Source organism: Aquila chrysaetos, chromosome 4 (genome assembly GCF_900496995.4).
Source record: "Aquila chrysaetos chrysaetos chromosome 4, bAquChr1.4, whole genome shotgun sequence".
In the NCBI taxonomy this organism is placed as follows: Eukaryota; Metazoa; Chordata; class Aves; order Accipitriformes; family Accipitridae; genus Aquila; species Aquila chrysaetos.
Window position 1 is genome coordinate 68,302,444 of NC_044007.1, and position 19,138 is coordinate 68,321,581.

A 19,138-nucleotide genomic window follows, 5' to 3' on the forward strand; every position below is an offset into this window, starting at 1 on the left:
TATTTGCTGTTTTATAAAGTCTAGCATTTTTTCAGGTTTTTGAATGTTTAGTAAAAAGACCTCCTATTTTACTGATGGATTAATTAGCTAGGTTTAATGTTAATAGGAGACAGTCAAACGTAAATAAAAAAATTACACTTTCCAGACAGTATAAAAGAACGTGTCTTAACAGATAGACAATCTATTTCAATGTGAATTTCTTACACAGTGATTTCAATTAAATAGTTCTAAAATATCATCTTTCCACAGCCTTAACTTTTTCCTTATATCTATATATATATAGATGACAGACTCTACAAACATAGCATTTAAATATGAAAGAAGTAGTGATAGAAGTAACATGAGTGTCTTACTTCTGATTTCTGTTTTTGATGTTAAAGAACAGAAATGCACTGGCCATTATCATTCCTAGGATGGTGAGGGCAGAGAGGATGCTGTAGAGAGGCAGGGAGATCTTGCGTAGCTCCTCTTGTATAATCGTTTTGTCCTTTGGAGGCTCAAGTCCTAGAATCACAAGAAGAAAAAAAGGCTAAAGCTCAGCCAGATGCAGAATTTCTGTAAGAATATTTGCCTCTCCTAAGTGCTACACCTCTAATTTAGCAGATTTAGCAGCTGTGAACCACATCAGTAGCTGATGAAATCATTGACTTTGACAGACATATGTTAGTCACATTGATTGACAAGAAGGTTTGTATTTCTAGAGCAGGTAAACATCCTCTTTGGAACAAAAAACACACCAGAACCCTCATGCAGAACCCCGTAAAATATATGCTAACTATCCTCATTTTAAAGCGTAAATAAACACTAAAATGCATACTGTGACCACAGATTTTACCAGGAGGTTATGCTTTCCTGAAACAAGTGACAGAGCAATGAGTAGAAAACAGGAGCATCATTCCTCTGCATACTGTCATTATTACCAGGGCAAATTCAAACAGCCTGTCTAGACACCTACCACAGCTGGAGACCAGCCTTGGTGTGGCATCACTGGGGCAGGTACTGACGGTCCTGGGGGTCTGAAATGGGGTCCTGGGCTGTGGGCAGGGTGGGGGAAGCCCCAGGAGCGGAGGGAGGCAGGGCTGGTGGTGCCTTCCCAGAACTCCACGGAATGGAAAAATATAGAAGAATGGATAGCAAAGGTTTTACAGGGACAGACCCACTTTGCCAATCCCTGCAGAGGTGGACTTGAATGTCTGAACTTAAAAACTATGTTTAAAGCCATGTGCTTGATTGACAGTCAGCTCCCACTAATTAAAGGTTTCTCAGTTTAATGAGAAGAATTACTTTCCGACAACTACAATAAAGCTCTGCATCCCCTACTTCCCACACTCCATTTTACCTGCTTACTGAATTTTTCCTTGGTGCAGGGGATTGACAAAAGGCCTTTTGCATCACTGCCTTCCTTCAGAAAGGGATTTGTGTGCCCTACAGTGCCCAAGCCTGTCCCTTCCCATCAGCTCTCCGTGAGGCTGCGAGGACGACCACACGGGCCGAGCAGCTTCATTTCACAACGTGGCTGCACAGGCAGAGCTCTGTGGACCCGCTGATCACAGGGCTGTAAGTAACTGGCTAGCAGCTGCCATAGCTAAATTTCACGACTGCTCTTCTGCTTTGCACCTAGAAGAATATTCAAGGATCTATACAATAAAATAGCTTTATCCATACCAGTTAAGCTGAAACAACTCAGACAATGGAAACTTGCTATCCTTTGGTCTTTGTGCCCAACATTTTTGAAAAAAAAGTTTCCTTTCAGGTAATCGCAGTAAAGTGGCAGTCAAGGGACCGTTTGCTGATTTGATATTGGAGAAAACTACCTGAGATTTTCCCCTTTTCCCTTTCCCACCTCAGAGCACGCATTTATAGTGAATGACACTTCACAAAATTAGGCAACAAGTAACAAGCCAAAAATACAGTGAAGCAAGTGCATGAATTAAAAGAACTAATATTAAAGAAAAAAACCCACCCTGCTGTATCTAAAATAGATAGATTATATTGATGATTTGTATTTATTAAATACAACCAGTGATTCTATAAAATGTATTTTCTTATTTGTGCAATGGGCATTCAATCTATTGCTTCTAATATCATGAATTATTGTTCTCTTGTGTGCAATTTTATGTAATGGATTAAACAGGGCTATATTTACTACTCTTCATTTCAAATACTTAAAGTAACTAAGTTTTTTATACTGCCTGGAAGATGGTAATAACAGTGTCCTCCACACTGAATACATGACTGCCTCAGTGAAAAGTTAAGATGGGTAAATAGAGAAGGTTCACTGGGAGTCACATAATGCATCTTAAGACAAATATAAGACAGGCTATGGGTGGAAGGGACACCAGATGTTGTCAGAACAAGAACTAGGAGTGTGATCCCGAAAAAAGCCTGAATAGAAAATTTTTCCCATCATCTACTGTCCTTAAAGGCATGGAGTTATGAACAAAAACTGTCTCCTGTTACTTGGTTCATCCTGCATATATTCTCTGGAAATTAGTGATATTGAATCAGTATTCAACCACATCATCAGTTCCTCCTTGCAGCAAAAATAATCTGCTGGGTCCCAGACTTAGGCAACTGGGACAGATTCTGCACTCTTCATCTCCAAAGCCTCATTCTCCAGACAGATGTGAGAAGTGCATGTAGCTGTGCTCTTTTAAGTCCAGCAAAGGATACCAACAGGACAGGTGGAAAGCTGCAGCTGATGGAGAAGCAGTCATGGATTAGATCACTGCAGTGAAACTCCAGTCATGCTCAAGCAAACCCTGCGTGTTGGGACACTGGAGGCAGGGGTAGTAGAGCACGGGATACAGCAGCTTGATACTCATCCACCACTCCCAGGGGAAACCACACAGATCTCACCAAGCTGACTTTACTCTCCGTTACTGAATCGCACCATAGTGGAGTTTAAGATTAAATCCTAATTATTAGCTTTAAAAATAACGTATATGCCTATAGTCAACAGGAGAAACCCCTAAAACTCATTTCAGCTGACATCTGGCTGCTGTGACCATATGCCTAGAAAGCCATGGGTATGCCCGTACTCCAACTGCTGTGAGGGCAGAGGAAGTCCCCATGCTAACTTTGGAGCAGCATGGGACAAAAAATGGTAAGAAGCTACAGCAACACAGTCTATATGCCCGCTGTGGACCTTGGGAGTGCTGCTGGGCTGAACACCCTCTCTAGCCCTGTTTCACAGGGGCTGTCTTAAAGCTAGCCTCGGTATTTTGAAATCCTATTTTCTAACTGCCTAAGAGACACCTCCCAAAGAAAAACAACCACCTCCTCTTGTGTGTGCAAAAACAGCACACAGGAGCATCCCTCAGGTGAGATGAACTGGGGGAGTGGGAAATGGGGAGGAAATTAGAACATTATTGATTGGTGGAGATGAAATAAAAGACATATCTGCAGCTTGTTGAAATATCAAAGAACATTTGTGTACACATATAAATTTGAATTTGTCCTGGTCGTTGGAATGAAAAACAAGTATCCAATATCAACATTGCGATTTTCTGTTCAGAATTCTTTTATTTTTTAAGCACAGCTCAGTTCCCATTCTCTTTATGCTGTGTCCTAGCTTTTTGATATTAAAAATCCAAAACCAGTTCTTTGACAGCAAGCAGTCTTACAAACTACACACAGCTATCCATGTCATTCTTGTACCTCTTTCCAGTTTTCTCTCCTACCTTGGAACCTGATGCTGTTGTTGATTATTTCCAGTGTGTCAGCCACAGCATTGTACTCTCCCACCTTCACTTCCTTTCTTTCTGCAGAGAAACAAAAAAAAGTGATTGTTTATGGCAGTTCACATGTTCTCAATTATTTAACTGATTTTGCCTTCTTTTTTGACAATATGTCAAAAGGAAATGAAATATGCCTGCAGTGCACGAATTATCAAAGCAGAATGCCAGACAGCTAACATAATTAAAAGAAATATTTCTGATTCTTTAAAGAAATGTGAATTATTTTTAAGAACTCATTTACATAATCAGGGAATTGTTGTTATTGGGCACAGACATCTCCAGCTTAAAGATCACACACTTACTGGTTCACACCATGCAGGACACTTTGCTGGGAGAACAGATATGGCTAAATCACACATTCCACTCTCATTTAAACAACTAGGACATCTTGCACAGTGAAGTATGTCCCAGGGGAGTCGTACTGGCAGGCTCCAGTCAGTACAGCGTAGACTGGCTAGTTAATAGATATGCTGGGAATCTAATCTCTTATTCTGACTGGGAATTAGCAACTCATTAGTACCCTGACTGCAAAACATACCATGTTATATAATTAAAGCCAACGTGCACTTGAGCTAAAATTTTACTGTTACTCTCATCTGCTATTTTGGGACTATCATCACATATATGGCCTTCTGGTACCTAATGGAGTAGAGTAACGCAGATATAGGAACTTAATTTGTTTGGCTGCTGCCTTGGCCGCTGTAGCTGGAACTCCAGCCCACATTTGTCCTACCCTTCTGATAACATCTGGCATCAATTAATTTCTGCTAGTTCTGTTGGGATTTTGGTATGGCTCAGAAGTGCAGGAACTTACTAAATTATCACTTTTACACTAAAACTTTTACATTTTGTCAGAGATTTATAAACCACAGGCACACTGGCTAAAGTTTTCTTTGATGAGCTGGCTCAGCAGAGCCAAAAATGTCCTTTCAGGGCTCTATATGTGGGCATGCACAACCCAATTTACATTTAAATTCTGAGCTCAAGACCCTATTTGTGACACTGATTTTGGGAGCTGATGATCTTGAACTAGATGGCAAATTTGAAAAGACTGTATTTCACCCAACAGCTCCACATTAACCTTTTCTCCTTTTTCACTCAAAGTAATTGTGCCTGTTCAGCTTTGCTGAATGAAGCAGTTAACTCCATTTTAGTAAATTCTACAGGCTGATTAATACTAATCTGAGAGCTCACAGGAGGCGAAAGTTTTCCTTACATAAACCACACTTCTTACTGTTAAAATTGTTTACGCAGAATTGTAGACTGGACTGCAAATCTGGCAGAGATACCTGGGCATTTGCTATACCTCCATCAAAAGCTGGAGTTCGCAGTTCTGAAAATTTATTTGCCTTTCCCATGAGCATGATCCACTTGTGGGGCCCTAAGACTACTTTGGAATAAAAGCACAATCCCATTACATACTCTTAGGAGTAAATATAAGTTTATACTTTCTGTCATCAGCTGAAAATCCTTTGTGAAATAGATATATGCATAAAACCTTGACAGTCTTAAAAATAAAATCTTCCCGTCAGTCATCTAAAAGTTAAAATGGTCACTGCTAAAAACTGAACCAATTCAATTCCATCTGTATTTGTAGCAAGACAGCTATTACCTGTAGATCTAAAACATCAGAAGACAACCTAGAGAAAAGCGAGACGAACACCAGAATGCATACCAACATACAATTTGCACATTAGATGCCAGATAGTCCACAGCATCTACTTATACCAAATGGGGAGGACATGCACCTTGGTGTTGGTCTAGCCACAACTTTACATCAACAGGCTAAAACCTGATAGCTCTGATGAATAGCGAAGAGAAAAGGGTAATTGCTCCACAAACATTTCTGTATGGAGCACTTACCAGGACTAGATTAGATGTAAGAAGCACATAATAGGTGGGGAAGCATACAAAAAAGAGAGCGTAAATCTGTGCTCTAACTGATTAAGGTACTGCAATTGAGAAACTTTTTCTGTGATTGCTTCATTTGACCTACAATACCATTCCTTCAACATTTATAAATTCTTACACAGCTTCCTTTACAGATGAAGTAACACTGAGAATGTGCCTATAATGGTAAGCGCAATGTAGTGCAATAGAGATGAGCTAGCCTACAACGAGCTAGCCTGGGTACCAGGAGCTAGCCCTTGTAGGAATGGAGCTCGGTGGAGCTATTCGGAGAAACAAAATTCCATGGCAGACTGAGCTGAAGAGCAAGACTTTTTTGGACTCAGAAACCCAAGAGTGCGGGGAAAAAAAGTGTTTAGTACCTAGGAAACGCATTATCAATGCCTTGTCCCTTGCAAATGGGAAAGGACAATTCACAGAGCACATGCCAAGGTTTCTTGAAGTCAAGAAAAGGCATAAAGATATTTGATATCTTAAAGTAGTTACAATTGTGGAAAGTAGTCTATGAGGGAAATAAACCATATTTTCATTGAGAGGAAGGGTATACTATCCATTTCCTAGTATGATTACAAGGGTGCTGAGGGGGAGACACAAACAGTCTTTGTGCTCTTTTGTACTCCCAGCAAGGATTACAGCTACAGTTGTTGGTTTTTCAGTTCCTCGCGCACAAGTGCTGATCAGTGACAAAGTCACCTCCAAATATTAATTAAAAGAAGCAAGGAGGCAGCACTATGGCTCTCTGGTCTCTTGCATAGGTCAACATAGCTAAGGATGGGACTGCAGGCTCTACTTTTCTATATGTCATTCCCTTGAATTCCCTTTGAAAATTCTGAATTATTCAATTCAGTATACTGTTTGTATAATGTAGCTCATATCTGTCAAAATCTCTGTGTGTTCAACAACAAAAGGACATGAGAAACTGGAACTCCTTCAAATAAACACACCAACAAAGTGCTTTGCACAATATTCAGAATATGATGTTGGCTTCTTTCTGTAGTGCTTTCATTATTTTTAACTTGATCTTTCCACACTCATGATAGAGAGCTTGTATTGAAACTCTCCTGCTCAGGTTAAAATGCAGAAGAAAAATATGAGGGAAAATATACTTGTTTTGTGAGATAATGTTTGCCGATACCATGACAGGAGCGATGGGATTTTAGAACTTGAATCTGCAGCTGTTCTTTCACATAGGAAGAGAAAAGTATGAAAACTAACCAACCCAGAGAAAACTGGCCCAGAAATATGTGACTAAAAATTATGCCAAACAGAATTATAACCAACTAATCCTTGTGGTTAATTAATTGTCACAGAATAGATTACTTATATGGCCAAGATTAAAGTCTTCTGCCAACAAAGAACTGAACTATTCTTGAAGGTGAATTAAAATGTTTTCTTCTCCATGTTTTATTACAGAATTTTATAGCCAACTTTAAGCAACTCCAGACAAATTGACACACTACCACTTAATTAATTGGGTCACATTTCACAAAGTTAATACAACAGATTTTTAATTGCATATCAGGTAGTTACATGTTCTTGTTGAATAAAAGCAAAAATAATTCTGCAACTGACATTGGCTGAGTAAAACAAACTTACCAAAATGCACAACAGTATTATGATTGCCAGTACAACTGTTATGCACTTACACTGAGAACTTCCAGATGAGACTATGCTTAGTTTTAGTTCTTTTCACTATATGTCATAATTTCCATTTTCACTACATTTTTTATAAGCGTACTTATTCATACCTCATGAAGATAGTTTCTACTGAGAAATGTTTAAGGATGAGAGAAAGCACTTGCAATGCATAGGATATGGGATGGATTTCCTTTGTTTTCCCCTATGCAGACAATACTGGCTAGCTTCTAATGACGTTAAGACTTTGTCTATATCTAAAGCTTGTAGCACCTTCAAGTATGTCAGTCTGGCTGAAATGGTACAAATAACCCTAGTGGTGATGCAGTTAAGCCAATATAAAAATGTTTACACCAGTATATCACCAGTATAATTTATGCTTATAATAGTAAGGGCACTCTGAAATAACACAGTATCCTACAAAGTTACAAAAAGATGTATATTGATCTGTGAATGTGTTCATGGACTCGTACACGTCTAGTTGGTTACACTAATGTAAAAAACTATGTCTAGGCCACCAGAACAAAGACAAATTAACAGGTCTGCCCTAACATTACCGTGGTGCCCAAACCGCATGGCTGTAAATGAAAATTAAGGACCTCAAAGCTCTAAATAGCTTACCGTAGCTTGACACTACTAATACTTTGTTGTGTCACTGCAGCTCTTTATAAAGTTGGAGTTCCATGCAAACTACAAAGATAAACATGTGCAAGGGATGAGTATTCACTTTCCAACAAATATAAAGTAAATTTTAAAGTAAATTTAATAAACTTACAATGGACTAGTCTCCAGATAAGCTAAGGGTCACTGAGGTTTCTCATCTAAATGACACCTGTCAACTTAGAAGCAGTAGAAAAAAGACATAACCTATAGCTGAAAGAATACACAATATCTAGGTCTTAGTTGGTCCTGAAAAAACATCCTTGCATAAGGTGCTGCCTCCATGTCTCCTTCTCCTTGAAAAAAGTTTTTCAGAATTTTTTTATATAGCTCCTCCTGCTTCTCCACTCAGGAAATTATCACTGTACTCCCTGAAAACCTTCCTCTGACATCAGTTTAACAATCCCTTCTCCCACTCTTTGTCAGCTGCCCCTCTTGCTTAACCATTGTCATTCAGTGGGAGTGATTAGATGCTTAGCAAGTTAGAAAATCTTGCTGCACGTTCAGCACTTAGCAGCCTATCTCAGGATCCAATATCATTAAACCTTGCCCTACAACAGAAATATTTAGCTCTTGCACATTGTTCCTCATCCATGCATCGCAGCCCAACAGGACTGCTGGTAGCTATGGGGAATATTTACTCATCAGATCTCAGAAGAATTTTGGAAAATGCCCAGTGGCCGCCAACGGGTGAAACTGAGCATGGACCATACACACCTGAAATGCTTAAAGATCCTTAGAAAGAGAATGACACTTCAATTTGAAAGATTTTAATTTCAAATTTCAAATCAATCTCTTAGATATGAATAAAAAATCATGCCACTGCACAAGTGCTAACATTTTCAAAGACACATCTAACCTATCTGGAAGTTCACCATTCACAAGCTATTGGCAACTCATTGACAGGTTCAGTCCAGAGACAGGGCGAAGGGTGCACAGACACTTTACATTATGGTGTTCTGAGGCTTGCCTTTCTCCAATTTGGTTTCTGGTCACATTCTCTTTTAAAGAGTGAATGTTTTTCTTTAGCACTTTAAACTGCCAGTCACCTAGCAATCATTTGTCACTGACAGGTCTTGGCTCTTCTTTCTCATTCCCTCTATTGCCTGCTGCGAAGGCTCCTGAAGAGCTAATGTGCCACACTGAGCGACAGCAGTCCTGCGACTAGGGGTATTCAGAGAACAAGTCCCAGGAAAGAAGATGGGCCGAACACAAGCGGAGAAAAACCTAAGCTGGAGACTGCAAACTGATGGCAAGTCTGAGAACACTTCCCATATTTCAGTAAGTCCTGTGCAAATTGCCTGCAAAGTCTCTTCTAACCTGTCTTACCTTTGTCTCGCTCATTTTGAAAGCTCTTTCACAAAATAACGATCTACCACAAAAGCTGGAAATGCTGTTTTGAATGCCTTTACATTACTGAATTAAACCAAGCATCATGAAAGCTAATTTCCTTCAGAATAAATACAGAAACATTTCATTTTGTGGATCCTGTAGAAACTCTTAGCAAATTAATGTAATCTTAACTTTCATAAGATACCCTTGTCAAGCAGGACCGGGAAGCTTTTCAGTTATCCTTATCACGTATCAGCAATAACCAATACACGTTGAAAATTTCCAATTAAAAAAAAAATATATCACAAGAGAAGCTTATAAATAATGAATGAGCAAAGCCTTTTTCATGAATTTCTATCCACTTATAGACAACCATTTCTTTGTTTAAAGACAGAAATGCTGAGATTAAGAATCACAGTTCAAATAAGGAAGAAAATGTCAGGTCAGATAGAAGATTATTCTTCAGCAGAAGCTGCGAGAAAAGAAAGAATCAAGGAAGAAAAATATGTTACCTTTGCAAGGATTTGAATTACCACAGTTTTCACCCTTGTAATTAAAGTTAAAAATCTGTTTTGCCCAAAGAAATATTACCTTTATCTTTAACTCCTGCACAACTATTTCCTTCATTTGAAGTACCTGTTTAGTGTTTTATTTCTGAAATCCTGGATTCCAGTGCACAAAACATACAGAAAATCCTGAGTTATGAAAGCAGTATATCTAGCAAGTGATAATTACTCTTCATAGCTAGTTCTCAAGTCCTATCTTTCATTCATCCATAAAGCAAAACAGACAGAAAGGTTAAAGCAGCCAAAGGCCAAACAGTGTATGTCAGCCTTAGAGTCAGGATAAAAGCTAAGAAGTCTTAACCTTGGGCTTATTTCACTACATTAGTAATGGTATTTAGCCAACAGGACATAGAAAGCAAGTAAGCAAGCAGCACATAAAATGTCATTAAGTATCCTGAACTCATAAAAAAATCTAGTGGTTTTATAGCCCAAGAAGATTTTTTCCATAAAAATTTGAAGCATCTCCATTTTTAAAAGCTTATAAAAATTAATTTTACCAATCCTTTTTAACCTTTGTTTTTACCTTCCCGATTTTACATGTCTCCTATTTTGCTTGTTAGACTGGCTTCTGGTTCTGCATAGAAATTTAGTAATATAGTTCATGTGGATTTAATACCTAAATATCTTAGGTATTTATAAATTATGTATCAAAGAGCTATACAATGAAATAAAAAATAATTACTTTGAGTTTAAAACAATTATTTCTTAAAATCTGAATTGTTAACAACATCGTTATACCTTTCATTCAGGAAACTAAGAAAGGTATAAACAAATATACAATAATGAAGGCAGATTTATCCATGAAGTATAATGACTAGTGTGATGAAGCGAGTGTACAGAGCTTACATTAATTCTTCTGAAAAGAAGTTCCTGTTTCTTAGGATGCTTAATAAATTCCTTGATAGTTTGAAATGAGGCTGTATATGAGAACACACTTCTTTTGGTTTTAATACTTCTAGCATAAAATCTTAACTGAGAATCATAATCAGACTGTATAACCACTGAAACATATGTTAGTAATTTGAATTACCTTTAACTCCATTAAGGAAGTTAACAGATAGAAACAAATATCCAAATAGGTACGGTATGATTATATTTCAGGATACATGCATGTGCGATAACTGCAACATCTCAATCCAGCTAAGGGTTTGCCTGTTCTATTGTTCATCCTCTTTTATGATTTGATTAACTTTTCAGAGAATGAAAATCCTCATCATTCGGAGAGTTTATCTGCCAAAGTAAATTATTCTTTGAAGTCATACAGTACCTCAGATTGTAAGTACACATGTGTTTTTTAATATTAATATTTATCTAAATGTAACACGGTCTACAAGCAAAAATTGGTATTTATTTCACTTATCACTCGGAATCACCTCTTCCTAGCAGACTCCAAAATCAGTCTGCTTTTATTAACTGTGAATTCACAGTGGGAAATAGCAATGCATGTGTAAAACTACAGGCAGCCACCATTCCTTCCAGAGAAGGAATTTTCTCAATTATTAAATAATAACACAACTTTATTAATTGTCGTGTGCCTTTAAGTACCTTTACTCTCATACGCTAGTCCATTTTTCACAGTGGGTGTGCTAGGAAATCAACCTTGGGCTGGCTTCCCTGGAAGACCTCCCAGGAGCTTCCCGGGTTTGAAGGGCCATCCAGGCGGTGACAGGTTTGGACGCGGATGCCACTGATGTGCAGAGAAGTCCCCCTGGCAGCAGCCCAGGGCCCAGCAGCAGCTCCATCTGTCAGAGTCTCTCCGGGAGAGGGACAACTGAAGCCAGGACTGCGCAGGAGGTGGAGGTGCCAGTGAGAGAGGCTGTGGCCACGTTTTGTTGCCTCTCGAGCTTGATTTCAGAGTGCTGAAACGTCAGAGACTGTGAGGCACAATTCAAGATATACCACGACACTGCACTAATTCAAAGATAAGGGACAGCAAACCACAGGACAGCAGCATGTCCATTTTGACAATCTATGAGACTTCCAAAGGAACCCAAGATGACAGAGAAGCAGCGTTTCCAGATCTCTTACCCAAGGGGGATAAATGCAATTGTTATCTCTCTGGTGCCCTGGAAACTGAGTCTGAGTAGGCACAGTGTGCCCTATCAGGAGAGTCTGGCAAGGGAAAGATCTGAATCATTACCAAATTAACAGAGAACTATTTTTTTATAGTTAACCCCAAAGTTAATCATGAACTTAAGTCAAATTCACCAAGCAGTGTCATTTAGGGAAGAAACAACTGGGAATAGCACTGCTGTCAGTCTTTTCTAACTCACCAAGTTAAAGTTCAGCTGTAGCTGAAAAATGCAAGACACCCAAGTCTAGCCTAATCCCAACTTCCATCTGCTGGCTCAGCATTTAAGCTTTCCATACAGACCTGACAGAAGATGTGACTGGCGGCCACCGTGGAATGTCCTGACAAGAAAGACAGCCCTGGGGACCTGGATGACCCTGACTCCAGCCCAGCTGCACACTCTGGTTGAATCAGACAGAAGATCAGGTGACCTTTTCCTTCTCTGGTATGTTTAATATTCTAGCATTTAATTTGATTTTCTTGTGGGTGCCCAAAAGAAACGTTTCACTACACTTACCTATACACATAACTCATCTAACTGAAATTTTAAATTCAATTCAATGAGGAGCATCACTTATTTTTTGCAGTTGAGAAGACAAATTAAAAAAACCCTGAAATCCATTACTTAGAAAACCTTGGGTGGTTACCTCTTTCCCCGGAGAGGCTTTTCTTGTCAGCGCGGTGATGCACAGCTCAACCACTGACAGTAGCCCCAGTCCGTGGGCAGCTTCAGGTGGCTTGAACAGTGCTGCCAAGTCTCTGCCACCGCGTTTTTGGGGGCCGCTCAGACATATAGAATGACCTGCATGATGCAGTCCTCCTTTTGAGGGTTGGGTGGCCCTTCCTAATTTATACAATAACCAAACCTAAATGCATAACGTGACAGAAATAAAAATGTCCCCCACCACGGAAGACGCGTGCTTGGCCGGAGGACAGGAGCGGAGCAGCATGCCAGCTCTTGCAAAGACGTGACAATGTGACTGAGTGCCTCTCAACAAGGTGGTTTGCCCTCCACTTAGCAAGGCATGCCTGCTTTCTGGTGATCTCACACAACACAGGGACAAAAAACCAAAGGCTCCATATCGCACATTTGGATGCATACCTACGATTATATGATTAGGGCCTTCCCTCGCCATCTGTCAGGGTTGTGCTTCCCCTCCCCTGGGAGGGGAGGGCTCAGCGCATGCTGAGCAGCCTTACAGCAGGCTGCGCCTGGTCTGCTCCAGCTGAGAGGTCAGAAAACAAGATGCTCGGGCTTCTTCCTTACGTACTGCATCCTTAAACTTTTTCAGAGTTAAGAGTGCATTATTTAGAGGTTGGAATTTCACAGTTGCTGTGCCTGAGATGGGAGGAGAGCAGCAGCTGTTGTGTGTATTACAAGTGTTGGATCTGAACTACTCACTATGTCCTTGAATATCCACTCTTGCCATTACACCAGGTGGCCTGTGAAAACACTGTAGCACATAAAGAGCTTTGAATATCTTCTTCAAGATTCAGGGTCAAACCCAACGGCGGAATTCCCACTGCCCTCATCCTAAGATACAAAATAAGGTAGCTGAGGCAGCGTTGAATACATTTATACAAAGCTGCAAACTCTACGCTCTTTTCTGTCTTGTAATTTGTACAGTAACTGCCAGGGTTTTTTCCCTGTACAAGAAAGCCAGTGTTGACTCACCTAGGCTGGTTTATTCCAGATATTTTATTCAGAAAGAGTAGGGGAAGCATTCCAGAAAAAAAATTTAGAGCAACGAAGAGCCCACTTGTGTAATAACCTGCATCTGCAAGCGGCACCTCGCCGAGATATAGGGGAGACTATAAAGGCACCCAAGTAGTGATACTCCCCTAGATGACTCTTCCAGCTTCCCCTGCTGAGAGGAACAAGAGAGCCGTCACTCAAAGAGCCATGGAAAGCCACAGACATTCAACCTTTCAAGCTCTAGCCCTCCCCTGACAATCAGCTCCCCGTGCAGAAGCCTGGCTCGGGGCTTAGAGCCACATGGGATCACAGATTGTATTTCCCAGTCCTCGGGGAGGTACGCTCCCCATCAGGGACGGTCTTGTCACTGCTACATTTAGGGACGGCACACCAGGGAGTGAGAAAACAAGAAATGTTACACAACCCCGGGATGCCCATCTAACCCAAGAACTGCGGGATTCACAGGGTGAGAAAAGTGTGTTCAGGAGTGCTACTTTCAGTGTTTTTACGAGCAGAAGTGGCTGCTGGGAAATTCCTCTTCGAAGTCTGTGCTTCTTGCCTGTCTTTTTGACCCCCAAGAGGCTACCTGAGAAGTCTGGAAAGTTTGGGGTACCAACCAGAAGGAGGGGTGCTGCTGTGCAGCCCCATGCCCTAAGGCACTGGAGGACATGAAATCCCTGTGTGAAATATCAGCAGCTAGAAAAAATGACCATGCCCTACTCAGTTCTCACAGGCTTTAAGAGACAGATCCAGGTGACAGATCCACTCATGGGAGACTGCTGATCTACAAAAGAAGTGGTGGGTTTTCAAAAAACAGCATTTGAAATGTTCTGTGTACCAGCCCAGCCCACTAGGCCCCTACAATGATATTTCTTACTTTATGAATTTCCATTTGATGCGCTTTTTTTTGGATGTAAGTATATGTGAATTCTATGTCAGGATGAGGCCAGAACAGTTTTGAGACGTAAGATGATAGTAACAGTCAAATCAGAATTTAACCCACCCTAATACACATTTTTCATGTCAGTAGAGCTGTTTGGTTTCCTTCAGTTACTACCAGTACATTTTAGTAGGATGCATTCTAATCTTGAACTTCAAAATTTATCACCACTATTATTTCTTGATTTTTCCTTTTAAATTCTAATGGTGTTAAAACTTAGAGGAAAAAAACCAATAATATTTGCAAAAGAAAGTTCATTCAGGAAACTATTTTGGTTTGGTTAGATTTTTTTTAACCTGTAAGCTGATCTTGCATTAAAGAGGAAAGAAACGCACTCAACTGGAACTTGTTAAAAGTCAAATTTCCAGAGAAATAACTCTGTTTTCCTGCTACTTCAGTGAACCTCCACTTGCTTTAACCTGTTTTGAGTAATCTCTAATTAAATTCTGATTTATTTTTCCTTTTATTTCTTCATCTGGAGTTTGAATAGCTACAGAAAACAGGCCTGCATTAAGAGAAAAAACCTCCCGTGGAAAGCTACAGCCATTAAATTATAATTACTCTAAATAATAAAGGATTTAATAATTAATATAGAGCAGTTATATAATACACCTGACAGACAGCTCTGGAATAAAGTTGCCTGGCAAAGCACAGCCAGAGCACACAAGCATTTATGCATAAGCATAGCTTTGTTTTTGTGCATAACATTAAATACACTCATCTAAGAGTTTCCAGAATCAAAACTGATATTTTAGGTACTGAGACAAAACAGTTTGATGAAAGGCTCATAGTTTGAAAGAAACTATTCTGCCAAGAAAATTGATAGCATACAGCAATGATGATTTTAATTTGAACATTAACTTGTTACAAGAGGACAGGATTTATGCCTATAGGAATGAAATACAATATAAGGCAAAAATCCTTGAAAAGCTGATTAAAACTAGAAAAGCAGAAGTATGCATTTTTTCTCATGTATCACTGTATTGCAGTATGACAGTGAAAAACGGTAGAGACTTTACAATTGGTTGGGCATAAAAGACCAGATTAAATAACCTCTGTAGAGGCACAACACTCTGGAAAACTGCTCTACAAAATTGATGTCACCAGTTTTTCATTACAACTGGAATCAAAACTTGAAAAATGCCAGTGTTTCAAATGTAAGGGATATTTGTCTCCCTGTTCTAGCATAATGTTTTGCCTTTTGCCTGAGATAATGTTAAAATTGTAGATGCATGATGAGTAAAGAAAGCTGAGGTTTGTCTGGAGTATGAAAGCAAGAGGAATTCTGGAAACAGGAAATGCCAAAAACAGTTTCAAGAAAAAAATATTTCAAAATCTTTCCCCTGAAACTGTTAGCAAAGTATTACTCTAAGCTACCTACAAAAGTCAATTGTCCCACGAACTTTAATTGTAACAAGTTTGAAAGCCAAAACCACAGTGATCAAACGGTGAGAAAGGGATTTCAATCTTCCTTGAAGTAAGTATGTATCTCAGTGCATATGTATCTCAGCAATTGCTACCAACCCCTTGCTTGTTACAGCATTCAATAGAAATTTAATTTATAGAATGTTTCAGGAAGAAAAAAAAAGAGATCAGAGCAGAATCATAACCTATGTCATGTGTTTCATATAGTTAGCAGAATTATTAAAAGCAAGTACTTTACCTATTGGACCATAAATCTTTACCCCTCCCCCAAATTTGAGAACCTCAGTACAAAACTATATTACAAAAAGACTACTTAAGCTTAGGTACAGTCTTTGTCTCTTCACCTTCTTGTACACAATTGCTTCTTCTGCAACAGCCCTTACAGATCAGTGGGAGCTAGCAATGCAAGTCAAATGCTTTTACTAATTGCTTTTTGGTATAAGATGTAAAAACATTGTCTCACTTTCCTGTGTTTGGGGTAGGTGCAGAAAAGTCTACCTTAAATCCAAACCCAAGAGATTTGTGCAACTTTGATTAAAGCAAGAACAATGGGATGTAAGACTATAAAGGTCAGAAACATATGAAACATAACCTAGAGAAGCAGTCACACTTCTTGTGTGAGACCAGTGCCTGGATCCTCACTTGCATATTTGGAAACCTGGGGCCCCCAAATTCCAGCTACAGTCCTTTCTTTATTCCTGATGCCCTCCTCACCTCCACAGTGTTACCATCTCAGCATCTAGCACCTCCTGACTTTCTCAGAGGAACAGAGATGTCCTGGTCTTGGTCCGGGTCAGACCAGGACCAGGAAAGAGAAGGGACAACAAAGGGGCAAGGATTTATGGCACGTGTCGCATGCCACAACGCGTGCTAAGACAGGGTTTCCCTGTGCCAAAAGCCCACCCTGCTTAAATCACTTTTTCACTCAACTAGACCACGTTACTCCTCATTGCATCAGCAGCATGTGTAAACGGGGGAAAACAGAGCTGCCGAACAGAAGAGTGCTCGTGTGGCATCCTCCTCTGCTCTGGCCTTGCTGCAAGTGGAGTGGCTGGCTCCTTTTCAGTCACGCCATTCACGGGAGAGCACTGCTGTTCGGCAGTGCCCCTGTGTCCCACGCACGGCACCGACGCTGAACTGTAGCTTGCTTCGCCTTGCTCTGCTGAATAATTTCTGGCGCGCAACAGCGGATATATTCCTAGAAGTGGAAGTTTCTTACTTAAATGGAAAATATTCTGTAACTTCCATAGCCTATTCCAGGAGATAGACTATTTCTGCAGATCTTTTCGTACCTGAGCTGTAGGGGATAACAGTGTTGCAATCCATGCAACTAGGGTGAAAGCGATTCTCACTTATGCAACCGGTATTGAGACCTTGTCAACCTGCTGCATCACTTGAGTTCGTTCTTTCCTGTGTAGCGTGTCCCCAGCCATTCTGGCAGATTTTGAAGCTGCTGCTTTATTCAAAGATAGCACACCATGGGTTTTCTGGTATTTCTTGTGTGTGTGTGTGTGTGAGGGATGGTGGAACTACCATGATAATTTTATGGACCCTTCTGGACTAGCCATTAACAACACAGTCCTTTCAGTTCATGCACCTGCCCTCAAAATACTGAATGCCTTCACGGCTTTGACACCCCCCACCCCCTTCCCAATACCAAAAATCTCATGTTTATATGGCTATATACCTCAACTGCCCCGATAAAGCCAACAAAAAACTTAACCTGTGCCAAAACTTCATCATTTGTCACGGTTTGTTTTTAAATTTCAGGAGGGTTATAGGGCTGAAAAATATTTTGCAAGACCAGGAGGACTGACAGAGGCCAGAGAGAGACCAGAGAGCAGGCTAACAAACATCCAGCTGCAGGACACACACAGCTCGGTGGCCAGGTTGGGCAACCGCGCTGAGCCCAGTGACCAGAAGGCACGCGTGGTGGGAAGACAAGGACACTGCCTCGCCACGCTTCATTACCAAAAGTTATAGCAGCTGATCTTGGAGAGACCAGAGCCCTGAGAAACAGCCATGTAGAGCCCTAATCCTTGTATACCCCCAAAAGAAATATTATTTACAGGCCTTTCCACCTATCATTAAGTCCTTAATCTCCTCATATTTGGGGAGAGTCTAAGTTCCTCAAAACTGATCAGCTGTTTTGGTGCATATCACCACCACCTTGAAGTTTTCCAGAAAAGGTTCAAAGAGTTACAGGTCTCATTCAAGCAGGTCCAGTTCAAAAGCAGCAATTCACCAACCAGAGCAGTGTACCTACGCAGTTTGTGACTTTTGTTTAGAAATCTGTCCTACTGAGTTTCCTGATTTTGCCTATAAAAACGAAGTAATGAACAAACAGACAGAAAACATAAACTGATACTGCATTTTTGATAATGTATAACATCATTATGATTTTTTTAACACGGGGCATGATGATCTCAGATGTACTGTTTCTATTTCCTTCAGTGGGGCTTTCCATACCTTAGAAGGTTTTTACAGGAAATGCTGTAAAACCTACATACTGCTGAAAGATAACTGCATTCAAGTGAATGCAAAAACTAAATCCATCTTTTATGATCTAGCTTGTACATTGTCTGTTACCTTCAACAGTTAATACTCTTTTTGTGAAAACCTGCCCACTGATTTTAGTAAGAGAAATTGAGTAAGTCTGTTCTGAAGTGGTCCAATTTCCTGCTCCTATTTTCTTAATAAAAGCCTCCTTCTTTACACCCCATCCAAACCTTTCATTGAGCTTAAACACAAAATTACCTGCTATCTGAAACCCAATAATATGCTTCTTAATTATCTAATTCCCATTCATTTAAAACAAATGATAATCATTTATTCTATACCTTGACCTAGCACAGAGTGTAATTTAATAATCAAGAGAGCACTATACACATAATTTGGTGAAAAATCCATTTGAAGAATCTTGAATTTCTCTGCTTCTTGCATAAGACATTTTCTTAGAGGAATCTGTGTATGACTAATTTAGTTCTATATCGGAAAGAAAACAAGCCTCTTGAAGATCAAGTTGTACAGAATTATCACAACTAATTTTTGCTAATAGCATGCCAGCTCAGACGATATTTTTCTAAAATTATATTACTATAGCTTTTGTAGCAATCACAAATAAAAGAAAGAGTTTTAAAGCCAGTTTTAAAAGGACTATCTCCA

General features: G+C 39.9%; 1 protein-coding gene across 7 annotated transcripts in view; it reads right to left on the bottom strand.

Annotated features, from left to right (window-relative positions):
* The window catches only part of GABBR2 (gamma-aminobutyric acid type B receptor subunit 2), a 488,653-nt gene that overhangs the window by 170,071 nt on the left and 299,444 nt on the right, over positions 1-19,138 (bottom strand). For all 7 annotated transcript variants that reach the window (XM_030011389.1, XM_030011392.1, XM_030011394.1 and 4 more), the window contains 2 exons: positions 3,684-3,764; positions 354-504 (listed from right to left, as the gene is read on the bottom strand). In XM_030011389.1, the coding sequence (XP_029867249.1) occupies positions 354-504; positions 3,684-3,764 (232 nt within the window). The remainder of the gene's footprint in view (positions 1-353; positions 505-3,683; positions 3,765-19,138) is intronic.